Source organism: Haplochromis burtoni, unplaced genomic scaffold (assembly GCF_018398535.1).
Source record: "Haplochromis burtoni strain Fernald_Lab_line unplaced genomic scaffold, NCSU_Asbu1 Contig_254, whole genome shotgun sequence".
Taxonomy (NCBI): Eukaryota; Metazoa; Chordata; class Actinopteri; order Cichliformes; family Cichlidae; genus Haplochromis; species Haplochromis burtoni.
Window position 1 is genome coordinate 370,754 of NW_024582615.1, and position 25,740 is coordinate 396,493.

Sequence of the window (25,740 nt, forward strand, 5' to 3'; positions counted from 1 at the left end):
ATTTCTTTTTAAAAGTACACAATGTCTACATAAGATTGCAAAATTCATATGGCATACAAAGCCATAAAGACAAAGGAAAAATATGTACACCAATATCCTAAAACTGTGGTGAGGCAAAGGTTGGCCAAAGGTACTAAACTCTTTCTGATACTTCACAGGACCTCAGTAACTGTGCAATGGAGCAAGTGTGTAACTACTAGCACTCTTCAGTGACTTGTCCATCCAGCTAATCTCAGTAACTGAGCAATTCTTTTCTCAAGGTTCTTGATCAAAGAGGTGACAAGGGACTTAACAGTCACTCTTACAGAGCTTCAGAAGTCCTTTGTGAGGATAGAGCCATTCGAAAGGACAACTGTTTGAACAGCATGGCATCAATCCCCCCTCTTGTCACCTAGAGTAGCTGGAATTATGCCACTCTGCTCAGAAGGCACATTTAAGCTCGGTTGGAGTTCGCCTAACTCCTTTTAAAAGATTCTATGATCTGCAGGCTGAAAACTGGGCACATTTGGAAGAACTTCAAAAACCACCTCTGGTAGACACCAGGCATTGCTGTTGCCTGTCACATGGTGGTGGTAGCATCATGCTATTGGGTGAGATTCTTTGTATCAGGAAAAATAAATTTATCAGAATGAGTGCATGCATTTTAAGACTGAAGTGGAGATTCAGCTTTTAGTGCAACAGTGAACCAGCCCACCAGAGCCAAGTCCACACTAGAATTGCTTCTGACTATTACTGAGTGGCAAAGCAAATGTCTAGACTGTGACTTTAGCACACATTTAAATGTAGTGTTTCCTTCTTTCTTTTTTTTTCCTACACTTGTTTCCCCAAAATTAATTTTATGTATGCTCATGTGGGTCTTTATTGTATGCATCCCTTACAGTGAATCTCGGCCCTTGCGGCATCTTCCTGCATACCAAATTAGATGCATGTTGATCTGTCAGTACATGTTATGGCTACACAACAAGAAAACACCGACAGACAGCAGTGGCGCTGGGGCATTTTGCATGCATTCAGTCATGTATGATCCTATTACACTCACTGGGTTCGTGAGGGGAAACGGAACAGTTGAAGGACATCAAGTGAAAACTGCTGTTTCTCCTTGCATTTGACTGATGGTACCTAATTCTCACTAAAATCTACACTTTAACAAGCATACAAACATATTTCCTGACATGCATGGAAACACATTTTGCTTGAAGACACATTTGTTGAACCGGAGATATGTACTCAGACATGCATGACAACACATATGGAGACTTTAATATGCCTACTCATATGGTTCAGAATACCTCTTAGACCCATAGAAAAGGTTTTCACTGATTTTAGTGTAGGGAGAGAAATCTATGTTAAAGCTGTCACCCTCTCTTCTAATCATAAATTAGCCACTGGGTTATGAGTTTGAACTTCAAATGGCCTCATACCCTGTGTCTCTCTCATTTAGAGGCATTAGACATGAGAATGTGGTTATGCAATTTCAAACTGAATAAGAAGAAAGCTATTATTGTGCTACAGTTAGAAACCTCTCCTTAACAACAAGATGCAACATTTGTCTTTAATATGTTTAATTTAGTTTTTTTTTTTGTTTTACATGGTGTACTTAAGCTAAACAGGGCAAAGAATCAGGTTTGGAAAAATATAACACAACCTGAATATAAAACTAACAAACCTGCAATAAAGCGATGCATTTATACACACTTTTTTTATTTTAATTGTTACTGTTAACAATCAGATGCTGTCTCAGCTGATTCTTGAATCAGAAGGACTGACTGATTAAAGGTTTACATGTCAATGTTGTAGTTGTCGTACATGTCGTAGTTCTAAGGTACCTGTCTGATGTATTTAATGGTGTGTGTGTGTGTGTAGTTAGCAGCAGCATAGTGGGATGGATTGATATCAGGTGAATCACCAAGGCAGCCTAAGACATTCAATTTTTCCACATCAAAGAGCTCTACGGCTGCCTTTGATTGTTTAAAGCTATTGTCCTGGATGATGATATGGTACCAATAACTTGTGATACTTGTGCCTGGATATCAGCAAACAACATGCTTGTGTTCACTCTGCATTCATTCTGTTTACTTCAGACAGTGGGAAGGTCAGAAGCAGTGTTTAATAGATGATGTGATTTCCATTGTGTTTTCAACATTTACACGTTTGAATTGTTTTGATTGAGCTTGAATTTAGCCTTAAACTACAAAGAAATTTTAAAATAGTTTTTGTTTGTTTTTTACGTATTTTTCTAGTTACAGAAATGTCAGAGGTATATCCTTCATAAGCGTCAATACAAAAACTGCAGCAAAAATGAAAATAGATATAATTGCGCACAATTTACAAAAAACCCGCATGTGCATCAAAATAAATGATTTCCAATACTGCAATCAAAGTCCTAAGTGTCCCAGGAACTATAAAGAAAGGCATAAAGTGACATTCAATAGCACCAGTGGAACTTTGAAAGACCCTGAAGAAAAAACGTTTGCAGTTAATGACATTTATTTATTCCAACATAGAAAGTGGTATGAACAGTTGATGATATTGGAAAAAAGCATTTATCTGGATTATTATGTTTTTGTTGTTGCATGCACTTTTTACGTGATTTTTGCAAAGCCATTAGTGGAAGGAAACCATGGTGTGAGACAATTTAATGTATGATATGCAAGTAAAACTTCTTCATTTTCATATGGAAAAAAATGATTGCTCTAGCTTATTTGGTTGGAATTCTAACGGGATTTAAAAATAATTACACAAATTGGGATCGCTGGTGATACCATGGGCTTTTAAGTGCTAATATAAGGGCTATATTATATATTTTTTAAGGTTCCTAATATTTACACTCCAATTGATCAATTTATGATCATCTTGGAAAACAATATTCACTTTTGTCATGTTTGTAGTGCACGCATTATATGTCAAAGATGGATGATTCAGTGTAAATGTGAGTCTCTAGTGTAAGATTTGTGGGAACACCATGGTCTACCAGGATCCACCAGTCTATATAGGTCAGACAGCTAGTGCTTCAATGATTTGCCAGAACATTAATCCAGCCAAGGGACATAATCCAGCCAGTGGTCACACTGTCATACTTTAAATGAGAAGAGTTAGCTAATAGTGAGTCTATCAAAATAGATGTATAAATAAATCATCATCTGTGTGAACGATTTAGTGGTTTCTAAGAAGAATACAGTACCTACTGAATGAAAGTTAATACACAAATTAAGTATGTTATTAAAAAAGGATCTTTACCAGGTTAAAATCAGAAGGCAACCTTTGTAGCTGAAAAGTGAAGCCAACGCAGAACTGCTGAAAACTGCAGCCCCTTTGGGGCTGGAAAAAGGAGTCCAAAGCTAATGGATGATGTCACTGTGGCTACATCCGTATCTTGGCTAAAATACAATTTGGAGATACTGGGGAATTATACAATTTCCTCTGAAAGCGCCTTGTTATTTTCCTGTTCACAAAATGTTTCAACAAAATGAAAGGCAAAATAAGGAAAGCCTCTACAGAGGCCCCTTTCATTTCCATCGTCTCTTCAACAGATTATAGAGGGTATGGGAGTATGGCTTGGGAAAAACTTTGGCACAGTCTGTTCCTGAGGAGGTAATTGATACCAATACTAAAACCTCTAATCCAGTTGATTGGACTGAACATCTGTTGAGGGTGTATATATGTATGTTCGTGTATGTGTGTTTGAGAGAACTGGGCACTGCTGAGGCAGGAATGAGAGAGCGATGGAAAAAACCTTTCCTTTTCTATTAAAGTGGTGTGGATGACACACAAAGAGGAGAGATACAGACAGGAACAGCAGTGAGAGAGGGCTGATGAAGATTAATAACTAAGGGATGCAGGGAAAAGTAAACCCTTAAATCAGTTTATCTACTTTATTTGCAGAAAAGGATTTACTTGCCTTATTGGGCTGACATTAATCTTTATTTTATGGAATTTGTGGTATATATCATTGCACTGGAAGTTATATGAGGATACTGTATGTTAATGAGGAAAATAATGGACAGTCTCCCATATATCTGCTTAAGTGTCTATATTCTTGGGGCTGTGATGACTTACCAGAATGTTTATGCTCCTAGTTAGGATAAGGAGACATGGAGTATTAAGAGGAAGGGGAGGAGATGTCAACAGAAAGGACAAAACAGCAAAAGCAAGAAGAAGTATACAGCGTCATAAAACGAAGAAGTGAAATATTACGAGGAAATTAAAGCACGGGGAACAAACTTGAACTCTTTTATTCATGCTGGGTAACAGAAAAACACGAATAGAAATGGATTTGCAAAAAAATGCTGCTTGGAGGCCCTTTTATACTGGATGAATACCTGGCAGTTTAATAATGACATTGATCACAGTTACTTATTTTTTTATATTTCCCCGAGCTTTGTTGCTGGAATTCTGTTTTTTATTGTGACCTAAGCAACACTTTACAGTGAGTTAATAAAAACCTGCTTAGGTCGTGAAGATCAGGTAGGGAAAGAATCAGAAATGACCTTCAAGTCAATGAATCGTCCATTAATACTTTCCTAACTCCTAATCCTTTATGGACTTTATGGTAGATAATGATTATTTAATAAAGAACCAGCTAGAAGATCCTATAATTAATAGCTAACAAATAGTGCCTAATTTTCTATTAACCACTTTTCGCTAATTACCAACAGTTAACTTTTAATTAACTTGTTTCTCTGTCCATCAATTAAAGGGATGCGTCGATGTAGCGTCACTTTTTTTCTTGACTTTTGTGGTGAACTGTTAATTTGGATCATGTAACACCTCATATTTCTCTTCATGATGGACTGAATGATGCTGTTTTGTCAGAAATCTATAATAAGATGTTATCTCATCTAATAGAAAGAGTGACTTTAGCTATTAGTTAAAAACCCTTCTGGTAATGAATCATAATGATTCTTTAAGGAAATATGAATGCAACCATTACGATGAATGCACTATTTAGAACCCTGGAAACCTTAGTGTCTGGGTGGATATGCACAAAATGAATGAGTGGATAAGGAGAAGATTTAGGGGGATATGAGACTTACCATGACTTTAACCTTTCTGAGCCTTTTACTTATCACTTTTTATGATAAGCATTTTGTGAATCAAAGGTATTTGGGATTTCAGATAAGGCAAATCCAGATTTCAGCAAAGCTGATAAGTAACTGTACATTGAGACATTAAGCTTAAAACCGAGTAAGTATTGTAACCTGATGAAACATTTGGTAATTCTTCTGGAACCACAGTCAGTCACGAAGATTCACACATGAGACTGGTACGCTGTATAACTCTGTTTGGGGGGGGGGTTATATATGCATTAGGTTAGTAGGACGATGAAGCCTCAGCTTTGTCTTCAATAGTAATGTTTAAAGATTTTGACAAGTTAAGCTGTGTTCCTAAGTAGTCTGGTATTGATAGTAGTCTCAGTGCAGTTTACAATTGTTTGCACCACTAAGCTACATAAAGATGGGATCAGATGTGCTGTAAATATGCAATTATGAATAAAAGCATAAAACTGGCAAAAAAAAATCCCACAAAACTAAAGAACAACAAATGCGAGCTGTTGAATAAGAATTTACCGTGTACTCTGGATCATGCTCTGAGCCAAAGAACTCCACTGTTGTCTAAACACAATTAAACACACATAGCTGAGTCATACTGTTGCAATGGATGACATGTCGCTTTATTTTCATGAACATAGTATAGGGAGGCAATTTAGTGCATATGACTCACTTCTGAAAAAAAAAAAAAAAACCATCCCACCACCGTAAATGCTTTTTAAAGCATCAAATGTAAAATAATAACATTGAAAGTCTCCAAATTAAGCAAGATTTCTGACTCTTGAAAGAAGGAAAGGAAGAAAGAAAGAAAACAAAATATGCTAAATATCTGAGTTTTGTTCAGTGGCTTAAGTTGGCCTGTTGGCGTACAGTACTGGAGTTATGTAGTAAATTTTTTGGAGAATGTGAAATGCAGTGAACGCATTTCAAGTTCATTAATACAGCCTGCTTGTTCTACTACTTTCGCATTGTAGCGTGGGAGAGGTCTCCACTGGGAAAAAAGAAAAGAGGAAAAAAGTTCGAGCGCTACAGCACACATGTACAACGTATATTTTTACAGCATGAAACTAGATTTGTTTTTACTTGACCTTGTTAGTTAGGAATATATTATTATTAAAATCATTATTAAATAAAGTACTTTTGTGCAATATCAAAACAAACCGCTGAACATCCAATATCAAAACAAGTCCTAGGTTGAAAGAAAAAAATCCCAATATTCTGACCCCATCTTTGATATTACACCAAACTTTCATGCTCTGCACAGTTGTACAACTTCATAGGAACTTTTAAAACACTTGACCAAGGCAAAAGATGGTTTAAAAAATAGCTTTTCATGTTTCAGTCTCCACTTTTAAGTGATATAGAGGCCATTAAAGCCAAATATCGATAAATAATCTCTTCCATAAACAGACTGCTGTGTCATGAAAAGATTGGTTTCAGTTTTCTGGACAGTCTGTATTTGCAGAACTAAATAAAAATGCTCGGCCTACAGAAAAAAGCTGATGATCTTCCTCAGTAATTGTAACTGGAGCAAACAGCCTCTCATAAATCAGCCCTGCTGAGTCAGCTACTACAACAGTGTGTTTTATTGCCTGCTTACGCAGAATTTAGTTTACTCCTAATACACAGATATGGAGATAAAAAATATTTAAAGCATTAAAATTTTAATGTTCCAGTGGGAGTATAACCAGTAGTCCATTTACAACAGTATGTAGGAGGAAAGTTAAAAATTAGGCTAATGCAATAGCGGTTTCTAGTTACGACCAGCGGTTGTAAAGAAACCTGTGGAGTGGAAGACATGTAGGACGAAGGTGACAAAACAAACAAATAAAACCATTTCTGGGCCCCAGGGTTTGAAGCACTGCAGAGTAGGAAGTTTGGCGTTAAACCAGTAAGTCTTCAGTTCTCTATTCAGTTATAATAATAATGTATACTTTATTGATCCCTGTGGGAAATTCCTCTATGCATTTAACCCATTCACTCTGTCACTTTACTGTAATCTGATTATTTTTTGCAAGTAACGAGTACAGATTGCTAGTCCAAAAAAAAAATAAAAAAATTAGATTACTGTTACTATCTCGCAAGCACGCTGCGTTACCAAACTGTGATTTTGTTTGTGAGAGCGTCTCATGTCAGTAACGTACGAGTCTGTGGCAGCAACAGACGTGTGTAGATCAACAATGGATAACATGGAGTACGGGAGAGAGTATGACCACGCAGCGTTTAAAGTTTGGAAGTAAACACAAAAAAATTATTTTATTTTATGTGCTGGAAAAGGCAGAAAAGGTTTAAATGTTTAACAAATTTCTTCCAGTTAGAGGCTGTTGCATATAATTTAATTTTTGCTCGATGCAATGTGCATAAAGTTGAAAGAATATAACAAGTTTTAAAATGAGACTTTTTTATTTGATTACAATTTTAATTTATATGATGAATTATGCAGAAAAAATGAATTGGACTGAAAGGTCTTTTGCTTTATTACATATTCAGGTCGTGTATGATGTTTTAAAAAGTTAACTAAGTAATAAATTACTTTTGAAAATAAGTAATCAGTAAAGTAACTGGATTACTTTCTTGGAGAAGTAATCAGCAATTAGTAACTAATTACTATTTTCAAGTAACTTGACCAACACTGGTAGGCAGCATCCAATTTTAAACCCATTCTGGGAGGTGTAGTTAGATACAGGGAGTGCAGAATTATTAGGCAAATGAGTATTTTGTCCACATCATCCTCTTCATGCATGTTGTCTTACTCCAAGCTGCACTCCCTGTACTGTGCACTGCCTGAAAACCAAACAACTGTCTAACGGATTTACAAGCATCCTGCTGTGTACTTGAGGTGTTATCAAGTGTTTTGCTAAATGATAACTCTACTCAATGTTTACTGACATAAACTGTGCACAGAGGACAACTGAATATTTTTTTAAATGTCCATCACAGGATCATGGGGCTTCAACTATAGGATGAGAGGCAGGTATCACCCTGGACAGGGCTAACACAGAGAGACAGATGCCATTCACATCTTTAGAATCACTAATTAACCTAAACCTACTAGCTGCCTGTCTTTAGTCTATGGTAGAAAGCTGACACCCCTGGAAAGAACCACAGACATGGGGAGAACACACAAAAGCCACACAGAAACGCCCCCAGATGGTGGGTTTGAACCCAGGACCTTCTTGCTGTGAGGAACTGTGCCACTGTCATATTTTTTATTTATTTTTAAGTTTAACTGCAAAAGTTTTGCCCAACTTTAAAGTCTTCTACACAATTTTTTGGAGGCTCCTGGTAGAGTCCTTTTTCTTTTGTACTGTGCACTAAAGTTAGCATAGAGGACTCTAGAGACTCTGCAAGAAATATATGTAAATTTGGTCAATATTAAAATGTAGTACGGTAAGGGTTTATTGACAAATCACAATTGCAATGTCATTTCCCCAACTTGTTCCTTCTCCTCACTCTCACTGTCTCTCATGTCTACCCTACAGACTTCATTCGTGTCCTCTCACCACCAGTAACTCCCATCTTCAAAGCTGCAAATAAAATTACTTCATGTAAGATGTGTCAGATGGAGATTTGAACAGACACACGCACACTGGTGTGTGTTAGTGTGCTTTAGCTTGCATGACTGTTGCCTGGTATCATCACCACTTGAAGCACCAAGGGGAGTTTGGGCCTGACAGCTGTGCAGGGGAGAGCTGGATGCAGATGTAATATCCTTCTATCATTCCCCATCAGCTTTAGACTTCCAAGAAAGTTGGAGGCACTGACAGGTACTACTGCCACTTAACAAGACTTCACTTACTGTGTTTTACAACCAACACGTACAGGATGAGGAATACCATTTGAAAAGGACCAAATGTCACTGTAGATTGCTGTAATAAAATGGTATTTCTCCTGCTGGAACCAATGATAAATCAAACCTCAATGAGCTCCTGGAGAACTGGTGTTATGAAACTGGAGCAAACTTCAAAGCATCTGGTCAAATATGCATTAAATGACATGTTTACTGATGTGTATGCAATACAGTCTGTATCTTATTTGCTTTCCTGACAAAATACTTTGGTAAAACTTAATCACACTATGATAATAAAAGCTCCTTGCAAGCAATGGCTCACACAGAATAATTGTGAAATGTTGCAGCTGAAACTTCTATCTGATAATGAATAAACTACTATATATTCTATGTGCATACTATCAGAATACATACATTTGGAGCCCTAGTCAAATATATATATTTGTAGATCTATGAGTTTGTGCAACTATTGCAACTAATGTGTTAATCGGGAATGACAATGAGTGAGCAATGTTAATAAAAGTAAGTAATGTAAGTAAGTTACATTATAGCAGTTCACTCAGTGTTTTCCAAAAAACGTTTTTCCCCGCGTCAATCTGTTTTTACTGAGAGGACATCAAATAAAATGTAGGCTTTTCTGGCAGCTTTGTGAAGATTTGCTGTTGCTGTCAAGTTCGATAAAGTTCCATGATGGCATATAATGCTTGAGTAGAAACCACTGGTTGTTAATACTTTTTTGAGATACCGCTAGTCAGCTTTACTTATTTAATCCACTACAGTATATAGTGAAAGAAAAGAGTTTTCTGATGCAAAAATGAGAGCTAATTAGTGTTAATGTATACACATCCTACTTTCCAGACTGGAATTTCATTTAGGTTTTTTTTAATGTATCTAGATCATGTGGTGTTTTATCTCCAGAACGAAGGTCTATTCTGGAATATGTCTTTTGTTTTGTTTGGATTGTGTGCTCTTACTCTCGCTCTTCTTCTAGCAAAGATGCTACATTTACAATGCAGGATATTACAGGACATCAAAGGCTAACTGTCCAATTAAAAACTGCCTTTGCAACTACGCCAACAGACAGGAAACCTACAAGCACAATAAGCAGGTGAAAGAAAACAAAGCCAATACAACAGAGGCTGATTAACTGTGTTTGCTTTTTACCACTAAGAGCTCATTTTCAGAGTCAAAATGGGAAGGAGTCAAATGATGAAAGCAATTATTTTCAGCTGCTTTCCTGAACATAATAAAAGATTTGTATTACAGGATTTGAACAATAAAGTGTGTACTCGCACATAGGTTAAAATGTACAATGAGATAATTATAGCTGTTCCTGGTGCAGTGGGAAAATAAATTAAGGATGAAGCCAGAGAAGCATAATTTGTGGTTGTTACAGAAGATAGATTTCCTGATACCAGTGTTTTTGCAAAAACTCTCTCTCTAAAAATCATTTAGGCAGCACTGCTGTTTATCACAAGTCCACTCCTGTCACAAATTGTGGGAGGGCAGAAGATGCTGCAGCCCTTGTCCTACATTTTTGGAGGACTCTAATTGTCTGCACAAAGTTGCAGTAATGGCCTCCGGTCTAAACAGAGTACATGCCAAAGTCAAGATGAAGATCCTTCTGACTCTATTAATTCTTGCTCTCCCCACCTGAACCTGACTATAGCCCTGAACCAATGATCTGCAGAGATGAGGGGATGTCAGATATTCCTCTCACACCTCAGTGGCCTGTCTGAGTTCTCTTCCAGGTCCCCAAAGCCAAGGCAACTGCCTGATGACACATGTCAAAGATGACTCCCACACGTAGCCCCGAACAGGATGGTATTTTACATCCAGATTTCTGCACATGGCAGTGAAGAAAAATATGCTGAAGGAGATTTTTGAGCGTATTACATTACATAACAATGAATTATTCAAATAATGTGTTATATAGCTCATCTCAATAAATTTAGTCACGTCATTCTCTCACAGCAGAACATGTTTCTCAGTTTTTGTACATAAAACAGGTTTAAATCTACTCAGACTTCAAAACAAAACACGCAAATGTTTTTTAAAAATCATTGTAAAAATATTGCAGGCGGTGAATAACAAAAGGACGTTTTAGGGAGCACTGTGAGTGCAAAGAGATGAAAACTACCATAGAGTGAAAGAAAAACAGATGTTAAATGAGAAAACAAATGTTCAGTGAGCCACACTTTTGTCATGAACACCACAGCAATGGTGCACAACATCTGGTTGTTTCCCCAACACATTACCAGCACAGAACTCTGTTTGCTCAGCATATGAGGATGAATGAATGCAATTACAAACACAGTGGATCACACACAGTATAGTGACCTGTTCGGAATATTGAACAAAGTTGGAAACCAAGCAGAGGTTTCTCAGAAATGCACCCACGCAGTTGGAGCCATATGTACCTGCTTTGATTTATTGCCTACATGGGATCAGTATGCACACCTGTATACTTTGTAATCTTCGCCCAACTCGGTTCACTCTTCTAAAGCTTTTAGCTGGAAAACACAAACATTCTGTCTCACACATACATAAACACACAGAAAAGTGAGTGCCTATTATTTTCTTTTTCTGTTAGGAGCCTAATGTGGGCAAATAATAATCACTATATTTTAATTGCAAACTCTGCACAGAAAAAGCAGATATATACATATTAATTCTTTGCCTTTTTATTGTTCTTGTTTTACAGTTTTGTTTGGTTTCATGGATCAGCAAATAGCTACACAGTACACCATCTACTTGGATCAACACAATTTAATGTACTTATCATAAATTAATAACAATGTTTGCCTTAATAATCTTTCAAAAAGAAGAAACATGAAGCATTTCAGTTGTTATGCGTACATATGTCTTTTTTTCTCTCCTACTTGTGGTATGTCATTGATTCATATCACACACATAATTGTAACTGTATTGCCAGTGATGAGACTGAATATTAATTCTAGTCATCAAAGAGGGTTTGAAAATAACAAACTTCAGCACAAAAGCAGTTTGCATATATAGCATTTTATATTGCATATGAAAGGAATTTTACCTTCCAGCTACTTTCATGTTCATGACAATGCGCTATTCTTGCCCTTTCCCTCTTGATGTGGGTCGAGACATGCATCACTGACTGCATGACAAAAGTCTCAGATGGGATGTCAATGCACCAGCTAAAAGCTCAGCTAGGGCAAGAATGAGGTTGTGTTCCTTTCAGAGAAAGCATGCCTGTGCCAAGACCTGTCCACCACCATTAGCGGTGAGGTGATGCCAGAATGAACAATGAGGAACTTGCATGTAACTGGTTTTCCACTGAATATGGAGGGTTGGCAGATGGGCTTGATGCTCAATCACATGTTTTCCTAAACCTTGCACGGGGATTGTTGCAGTTATCAGAAGGGCACGATGAGATTATGGCATGGTATGGCACAGTACCAACAGACATGAAACCAGTGCTAAGATCAAATTTGTCATTTCGATGACAATTAGGTCCTTTCCACTATTGAAAATTGGCTTTTGAATCATTCGGTGAACCCTATACTTTATTAGCTCTAGTGAAGCCAAACAGCAAAACAAAACCTAACTTTTTCCCCCAAACACAGCTTATAAGTTTGTGGTTGAATGTATGTCCTATGTTACATGTTTACATTTTTAGGCCAAACAAATGGAAAACACACAATTGCTCATTTTCACTCGAGCTATATTCAGGGAATCCCTGAAAAATATTTTGTTGACCTTTTAATACCAAATGTACTAAACCCCTTGTAATCAGTTAATATTTTTAGCTGCTTGTTTTTTATGCTTACTGCAACTCCCCACCTTTGTTGAAATGCTAGCTCTAAATACAACTGACTGAAGAGAATGTGAAAGTCAGGTCGTATCACAGCTTCACTCCCACCTCTTCAAAATCAGGGCCATTCACCATGACAACACTGATAATATGTAATGGTGGGAAAGCCTAAGAGCAGAACACAATCTGTGTTCAGTGTGTGGGAGAAAAATAAGAGATATGACTAACACAGTGTTTGACAGAATGAAAAGAGATGACATTTACAATTGTTAAAAATAACCGAGGGTAATTTGAGATAAACATTTCCTGTGCACTAAGGTTTTTTTTTTTGTGGCATTTTGGGCCTCGATTGTCAAAACTGTTGTTGAGGAGAAAAATCCAAACTGACAAAGCAGCTTTTAACTCACTGTTCCCAAGTGCTGATACATAGTGAACTTCTGTTTCCAGGTCTAATGGTGTCCCCTCCTTTACTCTCCATATTGTCTCCTCTCCCTATAAATGTTTCCAGGTCTTTTTCCTACAAACTCTCAGTAATAACAGCTGGTTTAGAGCTTGCTATTTTTGTTGATGTTGACTGTCGTATCTTTATGCTCTTGTTTCTCCTCTTTGCTTCCCCTCACTCCAAACAGTTGCAGTATTTACCCGCCCTCCCTGAGGCCGTTTCAGATTTTTTTCCAGTTAAAAGTTTTTTTCTTCTTTCTCAGAGTTTCTCTATATAATACAGTGTCGTCTTTATCTTACGATGTAAAGCGCACGGCAACTGCTGTTATATAGGTAGAACTGAATTGATGAAGGATGCCTGCAGATATCAAAAGCCCTTTGAGCAGCAAAATGAAGATGCAATGGAATATAAATAATAAACAGTGTTACTTTTGTACTTTCTTGTACTGAACTGTACTTTTGTCCTACTGAATATTTGACCTTTACCTTCACAGTTAGACGTGTTATTTATAATGTAAACAACAAATTTCATTTTGTATTATCATCTCAGAGTGACACATTTTGGATACATCTTTGTTCTTAGAAGTAGATCTAAATGACTCCTGTTTGTGCTTGTATTTAGGGTGAACTCCACAGGTGTTTTAACTGCTTGGGAGTTGGAAATATGCGCAACGACAGTAAGGTTACAGAGAAATATAGGCGGTTAGAGCCTGCAAAACTTTACTGTGGCAGGAAAATCGCTTTTCATATGAGATCTCTGTAACAAATATTATATAACTCTTGTTATTCCAGCTCGCACTACTCAGAAAATACATATCCATTCATTTCAGTGTGAGGGTGTGGAAGCTAAACTGTCCCATACGAACAGGAATTTATTTAAAATTACTCGTGGGAGAACACTATTAAAGATGTGGTCACGCTGTGAAAGCAGAAATTGGCCATTAGAAGGAAATATAAATCCCGCATATTAAATCAGCATGTCTTGAAAATACATGTAGGTGCATTAAGCATTTGTTGCTTGCAGAAGTTGTACTGTTTCCCACTTTTTGTAATCGTGTTACTGTTCAATATGCCGACATCTGCAAAAAAAGTGAATATGGTAAAACGAGTGTGGGAACATGTTTCAAATGGCTGCTGCAGGGTGGAAGCATTGTGTTTAAGTTTGGGAAAGCCCCCCACAGCAACTATCTTTTTTTAAAAGATCTGTATAAATGATTGCATGCCATTAAATGTACATTAGTTTTGCATTTTCTTATATAATCCATGTCCATGTCCTTATATGAATACTTTAATACATCCCATCCCAGGATGTGTGTTCTGTCCATCTGCCTGCCAGTTTAGTTTATGTATTTCCAGTTTAGCCAGTTTCCTGTTTTTGTCATTTAGTAATAAATCTTTGTTTTGAGTCTACAATTTTGGGTCCATCATTCCTCCTATCCTGCCTGCACACAGCCTACACATGACACAAAACACAGGCAATACAGACACTGGTTTATACGAAAGCCAGATTTAAACAATCAATAAAACACTAACACCATTAACACTAATGAATCTTATTTACTTGCAAAGCAGCCCAGGAAAGCAACACAGTAGCTAAGTATTAACTCTAATTGGACAGAATATTTGGCTATAATCATATTTAGTGCTAATGTTAGTAGCAGTTTCTCTTCTTTTTGAACATATACCTGGGATAAACACATACTTGAATCTAAAAATAACATACAGTTGTTTTTTTAAAAATTTGTAGTTAGTGAATAGTTGACTATTAATTAGTCTCTTATTTTCCCAAAAGCTCACTGACTCCTCACTGACTCTATCAACCATGATCTGCCATTAAACTTGCAGCTTAGCTGCTGAATAGTCTTTCTCCTTCTCCAGACTGAACAGTCAATCTGAAAGTAATTCGGAACTGTCTTGAGAAAATTCAGTTTCTAAAACATGTTGAGCATTTCTACAAGTGGAGAAATTAACTATAAATGGAAGCTGTGTAGGTTCTTCTGTCTGTCTCAGCTTCCCCAGAGACCCGGTTAAGATATAAAGCAGTAGAGGAAATTTTATTGCCCTCCGATTTTAAATGCTGGAGTTCAATCCAAATGCTATTAAGCCGTTACTAATATATGGATATAGGGTGTTCCCTAACAGAGTCAGGTTTGTTTACAGATAGTTTTTAATTTAATTTAGGTTTTGTCTTTCCTAAACAAACCCAGTGATGCAGATTTCACTCTCCACCACCTATTATTTTCAGGTTGTAAAGGCACCTTGAGGGCAGATAAACATCATGAAGATCTCTCGCACTAATTAAGCTCAAAGTTGCCGTCCTAGCCAGAAGTTCCAAATTTGAGTGGGCCGATAAGCTGAGGCTAAATCACTGTGTTTCCATCCCAAGGCTGTGCAACAAACATCAATACTGCATTTTTAATGGAAATAAATGGGGGCATGCATAATTTGTGAGCACTATGATGTGCATTTGTTCCTTACAAAAGAGACAAGCTATACTGTACTCTGCTTAAGTTTGAAAACGTTCTTCATATTGGCAGTGACACTATATGGGCTGCATATGGTTGTTATCACAGTGTACCACATATGGTCATGTGACATAGCTGGAAAAATGTCTTAAAATGTAAATCGTGTAATGTAATAAAGTCGTTAATTTTAGATCCAGTCCACTTTTTTGTCTTTGTATATATGAACTGCCCTGTGGTAGATCTCCCTCTGACTGCCACTCCAATTTAACAGAGTTTGACAGATGGGGTCCTTACTAGATTTTCTTTAAAAGAAAATTCACACAAACTGAAACAATACTCTTCTCCTTTTGGTTTAATACTTTCCATTATCGTCTCAGTGCATATTGTATATATTAGATTAATTATGTGAAACTAAGGCTGGGATGAAGTAATTACTTCAGTCACACAACTGGTATATATTCATACAGACTTTGTTTCACATGCTAAAACATTAAAGCATGCACTTTAAGTAGTTTGTGTCTGTCGTAAGTTAAAGGTAAATGTACCTTCTCAAAGACAAGTTTTGCTTCTAATGAGGAAATTTTTACTATCAGAAACTAAAAGACAAGGTGTGACCGTGCCTTGTATTATGGTAGTTCCTCTGATCTCAAGGGACAACGTAGCATGGCATAAAATCAAAGCAATGAGCGTCACAAGAAAAATGGAAATAAAATAATTGGGTCTTTTGGTTTAGACATACCTCTTCTGCTCTAGTCTGTTCAAAGGCAAACTCCATGGTAGGCACGGCCAATTGGTTGGCAAAGAAACCCACATCTCCAGGCAACTGCAGTGAGCTGACGTTGGGTCCAGGGCAGTTTCCGCCACGAATACAACTCAGCAACTGCCTCTAACAAAGAAGAGGAAAGAATAATGGGAATAAAACCATAGTGAGAAGAGAAAATTAATTGGTGGAAAGACTAAGAGGAGAGACAGCAAAGTCTTCAGAGGGAAGTCTCGCCACTCAGAAGTCATTTTGGTAACATGCCAGGCAGATATTTTTTGTCTAACAAGACTGGGCTCTCAACTAAATAAATGTGCAAAGTGCAATAAGTGCACTTTAAATGGTCACTGGGACATGAAAGTGTGTAGAATAAAACAAATGTCATTAATCCTCTCAGAGTTGCTACAATTAAGTTAAAAAAAAAAAGTATACCTGTGCCAAACACGCAGTTTTTATGACCCCAATGCACTCACATTAGTGGAACAAATAATACATCAATATAGGATATGTTTTATGCAAAACACCAGCTTTGGTAATGTGTATAAAAAACACTACTACCCATAAATATCCCATAAATCATCATACCACCACCGTAAGCTTGAACCATTCATACGATGATTGGTCCATGTTTTCCTGCTATTTACTTCAAATTCTGATCCTACCATCATGACAACTAACACAAGCAGTTGAGCAAGTTCTGAAGCGCTCAGACTGGCACCAACAAAGATGTCACATGTAAAGTAATTTAAAACACTTTTCTTCCTGATGCGTGGTTTGAACTTCAGTAGGTCATTTTGACCATGTGTACATGCCTAAAAGTAGTTAGTTGCTGCCATTGGCTGATTAGATATTTGCATAAACAAGCCATTGAACAGGTGGACCTAATAAAGTTTTTGATGAGTGTATATTGGATTACTAAAACAAAAAAGAAAAGAAAAAAAAAGCGTATTTAAACCATAGCTCATTTTATTAAGCTCATTAAAACTACAATGTGGTTGCAGGTGCTGAATAATAATGTTTGACTTGTCTTTATTAGGGTACTAAATCAAACTTATTTACAATTTTCCTCAAGTGGTTTCCTTCCACTAACCAATGTTCTACAATTATTGTAACAGCAGCTGCTTCTCTTTCAATAGCAAATAACACGGAAAGCAATAAAACCAGGTGACAAGTCTCATGTTAGTGGTAGTGAACTGTGTCAAAGCTAGAAATGTGCAATTATCTACAATAACAGTCTCATATCATCAGGGCCCCAAGCACAATATTGTATTTAGCAAGACATATACCCATATCTGACAGTTGTCATTAGCTTCAGCCATGAAACTAATATGAATTTAGATATTTTTTAGTGAAAAACTAACTTTTATCTCCGTCTTCCATCGGTGTTCAAGCTGAAATGGCAGTTTATGTTCCAGAAAAGATTTCCAGCTCCAAACACTTTGCAATGTAGAAATATAGTGCGAACATATTCTACATGCGATTTATGTCCAAAAACATGCTTAGCTCATCAACAGAGGTGATTATACTGTAACACAGATACAGTTGTGATAAGATATGCTAAGAAAACAGGATGAAAAATGGTTGTATTTGGATATTTATATTAGGTATGGTGAAAAAATGGGAAAAAGAACAATTGCATATATGATTATTCTTGGATAATTTACAAGTATGTTTTTTTTAAATAAAAATTATATAGTCCATAATTCATAATTCTACAACTAATGTAAAACAATAACTGCACACCACTGCTATTATCATTTAAAAAACTTTCAGATAGCACATAACACAAGCCAGAACTTAAAACACTTTAAAACACTTAAAACTTAAAAAAAAATCTGTCCTTAAGCCATAGAGCCTTAATATTGTTGACGTACACCATTTGAATAAGGCAGCTAGCACCCTATTCACTCAAAATGTAACTTAAATGATAACTAGAAGCACATAGTTAAAGACCATTAAAATTCTATATATCTCAGGAACCTGTTTACACAAAGGAACATGTACAAGTCATTCAGTTTTTTGTACGTATATTTAAATCACCTTGCCAGGTATGAAAAAAAGTTTCAAGGCTGACACTAATAAGAATTCTCAAGTACAAGTGTAAATTCTACTAAGTATAGTTTAGTGCTTAGATGGGGGCTGGACGAGGTGAGGGTGTTATTATGGCTAATTGCACAATTCAAGCTTTTGTCACAGTTCACCACTAACATGTGGCTTGTCACCTGGGTTGACTGCTTTCTGGCGTTGCTCATAATTGAAAGAACAACACAGCTGCTGTTGCAGAAATTGTCGAGACTAAAGTGGGTAGCGGAAGGAAACAGAATGCAACAGTCAATCAACTGGAGGCTTATCTCAACTGTCCATATCCTCTGTGCCTGCCTGATGTCACTGTGTTCTTCTGTCACATTGCATTTAATTAGAGTTTCCCTTTTATCAAGGTCTGTCAAGGGGAAAGTGTTCTGGTGTCCAATCATCCCCGCCACTGCCATTGACACAATGTTGTCAACCTTTTCTGTTTTATTCTTTCTAAAGGCAGTGGCTCTCTAAACATTAACTGCTGCTGTGACACATCACCACTCCAGCTGAATGAAGGCCAGTAAATAATACCTCCAACCTTGACTCACAATTAAATTTCCCTTTAATCACACACTTTTTTCTTTTTTTACTTCCACAAAAAGACTGGAAGGACAAGAACATCCACATGAATATCAATATTCATGCAGTGCATTTCATTACCTACTTACGGCTGATTGTGGGAGTTAACAGGGTGGGACTGAATGCTTGTTCATGTGTGTACAATTTAAAACTTGATTGAGAATCATAACAACGAACTTGTACACAGAGGACACAGTTATCACAGTATTGACTTAAGTATTTGGCTTTTCATTTATTGAAAGCCATGTATTAGTGTAGAATTCAAGCAAAGGTTTATATGTGAAGGCTGTTGGATTAAAAAAACACTCCATTTCAGATTTCTTCTTTGTTTTGGAGGAAATTATTCCATGCAATGACAGTCTCTGTGGCTCAATCAAGGAAGAAAACTTAAAAGTTAAGCTTTATCAACAAAACAAATACACTCTACTACAGCAAAAGCTGGGAAACTGGGAGAGCATCCCTATGTATGAGGCCAATGTGCACTGAGATCTTAACATGGTCGTGTTAAACTACTTGAGAAGCCTGGACAAATATGTGTTGTTGGACAGATTCTTCTTATAAAGGAAATGCCAGAAAGACTGGTCAGACCGGCCATTGGTCAGTTGAATTCATTTGTTAAATAAATGATTGGCAGTGAATCTTTTGACAGTATTTTTTTTATAGCTGCTTAGTTAAAAATACCTTACTAAAATGAAGTAATAAGACCTAACATTTCTTCTTCCAGAGAAATAATGCTAGACAAGCCTACAGTCAATTACATGTCTAAGTCTGGTCACTGCTATGCTCACTTTACTACCTTTGAATGCAACTGTCAACCCAGAGAGCTATTGCTATGCCAAGCAGGGAGGACGACAAATTCACCAAGCAGGGTTGGCGACTCTCTTGAGGGGAAACTAGTCTGTCTCTACACTGGAGTTGAAGAAAGTCACTGATTCTGCAACACTGGGGAGGTTTTATATGTGGCCCATTGGAGTAGCTTAAATAGTCTAATGCACAAATGGCCACTTAAAAAAAAACTACCTCTGTGTAGATGATTGATTATTGGATATTTTCAGTAAGAAGGGAGACTAATTTGACCACATCTGCAATCTTGTTTGATTTGAAACACCTGGATGTATTCCAGAGGGTCCATGCCTGATCTATTTTTGTTTGTGATAACGACTGGCCCATGAAAGATCTCTGCTGAAATTGTCATGGCATATCTGACATGGTAAATTATTTGACAAATGTGTTTTTATTTCAATATAGTCTTATTACAATATGATTTTTTTCACACTGAGACGACTCCTCTGTTGAATTAAGCAGACTAGCCTAGCTGAAGATAATGATTACATATAGGAATATGTTCAGTCTTCAGTTTAACCTGTTGGATGAAATCTGTAGTTGAAATGTCTTTCAGTAAAATAAGTTGGTTAGACTACATGTATTTTGTCTTTCCCTTAAAAAAAAATACTTGTAATTAAAGTTGACACACTGACATTTACGTCTAACTATGGATGTGTTCTTACAAAGTAACTAGATTTAGTGGGAAGTCTTTGGCTACACAGCTCAGCTGTGTCCCTATACAAACACTGACTAACAGTAGTACTTCATAAATTCAGGATATGTTTAATTGCCTGCAACCTGCCAACGAAATATAAAGCAAATCAGACAACACAAGCGGCTGTTGTCTGACACTTTTTACATGACCGATAGCATCATGAGTAAGGTACCATCATCCCAGCTGCTTAGCATTGTTGAATGACTGAGTGAAGCAACACAAACTAAAATTAGTAATTATAGCATAAAACTGTTTACCCTAAAAGAAAATATTGCAATATTTCAAATGTATTATGTTACATAATACTGACACTACATATCATGTGCCTGTAGCAGGTTTTAGGTATTTTTAAATATCATAAGTCACCAGATATATGAGTCAAATCTTACTCAACCTGAAGTCATAATGACTGCAGTCTAAACTTGTATAGCTCAGAACCAGAAAAGGGAGACAAACATCCCACTGCTGCAAACATCAGAAGCAGAGACAATAGAAGAAGCTCTAATGTACATAAACTGTAGTTCATTCAACTGCTCTGCAATCAATGCTTTTCCAATGTATAATGTCAATGCTTGAAGTATTAATTAAACTCTATGAACATTTTGAAGCCAATGTACAGATTACACAGAGAACATCTTACTGTTTTCTTCATTCATCAAGTTAAATTCACATTATAACTGTAGATGTGTAAATATAGCTGTCTGCAAATCTTTTTTGTTGTTTGTGCATTATAATGGATTAGTGTTGCTGAGCAAGATATTGAAATGAACTTCATTTGAACTTGATTTGCACAAAATCCTGATTAGAGAACACATTAGCATTACTGAATTTATGGCATTTGACAGACAATGACTTTACATTTATGAGTGGTCACCCATGACACTTAAAAGCCTTACAGGGGGTAGCACTATAGATCACTATAGAATTTGGAATACAATAATCTAATTGTGTTTTAATTACAATATTTGCAGATATAACAAAGAATGGATTTAACCATGAGAACTTTAAAGGGACCCAATCTGCATTACATAAAAGCACAGTCTTTGAGTACAACTTTGGCTACAATGTTACACTCTCTGTACTGAAAAAATATATTTTAACATTTTGTGTATTGTTTGTTTGTTGCATTGGATGACAATCTGTCTAAACCTCTTAGCCTTGTTTTGATCAAACTAAGGTTTTAGAAAAATACATGGCTACTTTGAGATTTTTGGATGACCTGAGGTTATGGCATTTACTCAGAACTTTAAAGGTCTGTGAAGTTTTTGAGTCCCAGTAGAAAAAAAGAACTAAGTCGCAATATGGAATTATATAGAGAGGCACACTATCATTCTATCAGCTAGGGAAAAGATTTAAAGTCATGCCATGTACAGCTTCTCTGCTTTTCTCTATTACAAGCAGTCACAGTGCATTAAAAGAGTGTCAGAGGGGGAAAGGGAAACAGACAGTCAGAATGAGAGGAGAGTACTTTAGAGAGGGAATAATAAGATAGGGAGGTATAAAAATTGGGATGCAATGGGAGGACAGACAGAATAAGCAAGTGAACAGGGAGGAAAAGAATGAGAGAGAGCAGAGAGAATGGTTAATTTCAGCCTGTGGTGCCACACCGGGAATCAATATTTAATTTCTTTGTCTGCTATGATAACAGAAGAGTGAAATCATTTTGAGATCTCAGCTTACCACTCAATACCACTCTACCAGTCTACAAAATCCTATGTGCTACAAAGAATGGCTTGCTGGACTTGAACGAAAAAGCTTGAAACTAGATAATCTTTGGGGTGAGTATATTGAGGCTGTTCTTGCTTGAATAAGGCTGTATTATTGTTAGAGTTTATATTCCACTTTTGTTTTTACCATAAAATCCAACCCAGTTCTACTCTCAGACTGTCACGTGCTGATGCTGTGACAAGTGGGGCAGTTAATGAGACTGGTGTCAAGGCTTTTATGGGATGCATTAGTCTGGAAAACCTGTTGCAAATGGAAGGAGTATTTTAGCCTTTGAAATGGTGTATTTGAACCATTTTCTTTGCCTAAACCTAATCAAAGAAATTTTAGTGCATTGTAGTGTTAACGGTAAATGAAAACAAAAACTCAAAGACAAATGTAAAACTCTGAACTCTAACAGCCTTGTCAGGGTGCATATGCTTTCAAGCCTGTTTTGGAAAACCTGGGATTTTATTCAAACTTTTGTCAGTTTTTATTCTTGGGATAATATAATGCTTGCATATGCCGCATGTTGGGAAATAATGGTAAAAGAGAACCATTTTAATGCATCGTAATCTGACAGCAAAGGTGCTTCACACTCAGTATCGTTACTTAAAAAACCATCACTTGACCCAGCTGTCTTAGCTAATTATATATAGGCCAATCTCCAACCTCCCTTTTATCTCAAAATTCTTGAAAGAGTAGTTATAAAACAGCTAACCGGTCATCTGCAGAGGAATGGTTTATTCAAAAAGTCTCACTCAGGTTTCCAAACTCATCACAATACAAAATCCACATCAGTGAAGGTTACAAATGATCTTCCTGAGAGTGGACTGAGCTTGTCCTGAGAGACCTCAGTGCAATGTTTGATACTGTTGACCATCATATTTTATTAGCAATTAGAGCATGCTGGTGATTTTAAAGGTACTGTGCTAAACTAGGATGAATCATATCTATCTATTAGACTCCACATGTTTATATAAATGGAGAGTCCTCGTCACACACTAAGGGTAATTATGGAGTTCCACAGGGTTCTGTGCTAAGATCTGTTCTTTTTACACTACACATGCTTCCCTTAGACCAGGGGTGTCAAACTCAAATACACAGTGGGCCAAAATTCAAAACTGGAACAAAGTTGCAGGCTAACGTTAATATTTATTGAAATATATTTATTCCTCCAGATATGAGAATGAATCTTTTCTTATGGACTCAAACACGTTTTGCTGAAAAACTGAATATGGAACAAGAAAAGCTTAATACTAAACAATATATATATTAGCTGTATAATACCAGTAGGCCAGCTCTAATAGTAATTTGGTATGGCTTCGCGCGCCAAATGTAATTAGGCTGCGGGCCAAATTTGGCGCGCGGGCCAGCGTTTGACACCTATGCCTTAGACAGTATCATCAAAAGGCATAGCACACATTTTCACTGCTATGCAGATGATTCTCAACCTTATCTATCAATGAAGCCAGATAACAAACACTAGTTAGTTAAACTACAGGAATATCTTAAAAAATAAAGACCTTGATGATGATGTTTTTGGCTTCTTTTTTGACCAGGATATATCTTTCAATACCATATTGAACAAATATGTAGGATTGCTTTATTCCATTTCTTCCAGTATATCTAAAATTAGAAACATCCTGTTACCAAAATGTCGTAACATTTGGTAAACACTGACTTAAATCACTAGTTGATCCAGAATGTCCAGCAAAAGTACTGACAGGGACTAGAACATGACTATTTTTCTTCTCACTAACATTGGATCTGGCATCCAGTCTTTAGTGGGAAGCAGAATAGACGTGCAGATCACATCTATATTGGGTTTGTTGGTCCATGACCAATTCTGGAGATCTACCAATTTGGACGTCCAACCATGACCCAACTTAGATATCTATATGACGTTCAACATTTGAACTTTGGGGTGGATAATGTTTTTTGGCGTCATGTGGTTGTCTATGACAGGTGCAGGGAGTTTACATGGTTAATAAATGTATTTTTTTAATCTACAAATATCAACATTGCTGTTATACATATGAATATGGATTATTTATAAATAAACACAATTTATTATATGTTAGTCTATTGATTTACTCAGTACATGTGGGATTTTTTTGTGTGTTATTTTAATTATCCTGTTTTTCTTTAACTGGTTCATTTATTTTAACAATCAACTTATTTCTTTGTAACCAGGTTAGAACTGTCATTTCTTAAAATTTGTTAAAATAGAATAAAAAAAACGTTGAAAGGCATGTTAAAATGTAAAGTACTAATGGATAAATTATTTAGAAAAACTCTTCGAATCCTTTTTAAAAGGAGTAAATATGTTTAAGAAGTTTAAAAGAGCATTTGCATTATATAGTTCATTGTTATTTTAGTGAGGCTGGCATCCTGTTGTATTGTGAAGAGCTTTGTAAGAGGAAGTGAATGTGATTGTGATCAGTAGCAGGACTACGAGATGTTTGTACTAGTGTGTATGTATGAACTTGACTATCTGCTCGACAGTCTTTGTTGATGTGCACATTGTGCAAGCTGTCTGTGAGAAGCTAGGGACATTTCTGCTTGAAATCCACCATGCAGCTGCTCACTTTTTTATTTAGCTCAAGAGCACACAACATCTTAGAGATGTCTACTGATCACTCTGCATTCCTTCACACATACTGTTTCTGTACAGAAAACAAAAACGAGAGGGGCCTGATTATTCAAGAACTTCTATGAGATGGATTTTAAATTTGATTCTGCATTTAACAGGGAACCAACGATGAGAACCCACTGTGCAAAGTGACATCGGAGCGATGTGTTTTATAAATCATTTTTGGACGTCTACGTTTGACATTGAAAAGACATTCACAATGACCGAATTTGGACTATAAATAACCCGTACACTGAGATCCCAGGGATATCAACACTAGGAGTTCAGCAGACGTTGAAAAAAAGGACATTGCCTGGTGATACTAAACAACCCCTTCAGTGGATCAAAACTGTACGTCCAAAAATGTCTTATAAAACACATCACTCCGAAGTCACTTTGCGCAGTGGGTTCTTATCGTTGGTTCCCTGTTAAATGCAGAATCAAATTTAAAATCCATCTCATCACATAGAAGTCCTTGAAGAATCAGGCCCCATCTTATATTAAAGTGCCATATCACTCAAACAGAGCACTTTGCTCTCAGACTGCTGGTTTACTTTTGGTAAACTAGTATTCTTTTTTTTTAACTCACTATGTGTTTATACACCACTCTGAATTTAATCATTAGTTACTGTTAATCAATGGCTCTTTTCCCACAACGTGTCTTAGTGTTTTGCCTTTCATAGTTTTATTTCATTTATGTTAACTGTTAGAAACTGTGATAAACTCAGATGTCATTTTATTATTAAGTTGAAAGATAACAGATCATTATCCCCAAGTTGCTTTCCCAGCAATCAACCTTCTATAATAAGCAGACAAGCAAACAGTTCTAAATAAAGAGTAACACACACACACACACACACACACACACACACACACACACACACACACACACACACACACACACACACACACACA

At 36.6% G+C, this 25,740-nt stretch overlaps 1 protein-coding gene across 1 annotated transcript in view; it reads right to left on the reverse strand.

The window, feature by feature from the left end:
• Positions 1-25,740, reverse strand: part of LOC102310182 (inactive N-acetylated-alpha-linked acidic dipeptidase-like protein 2) — a 563,756-nt gene that overhangs the window by 119,562 nt on the left and 418,454 nt on the right. Inside the window, exon 14 of the mRNA XM_042227322.1 lies at positions 16,271-16,417. Coding sequence (XP_042083256.1) covers positions 16,271-16,417 — 147 coding nt within the window. The remainder of the gene's footprint in view (positions 1-16,270; positions 16,418-25,740) is intronic.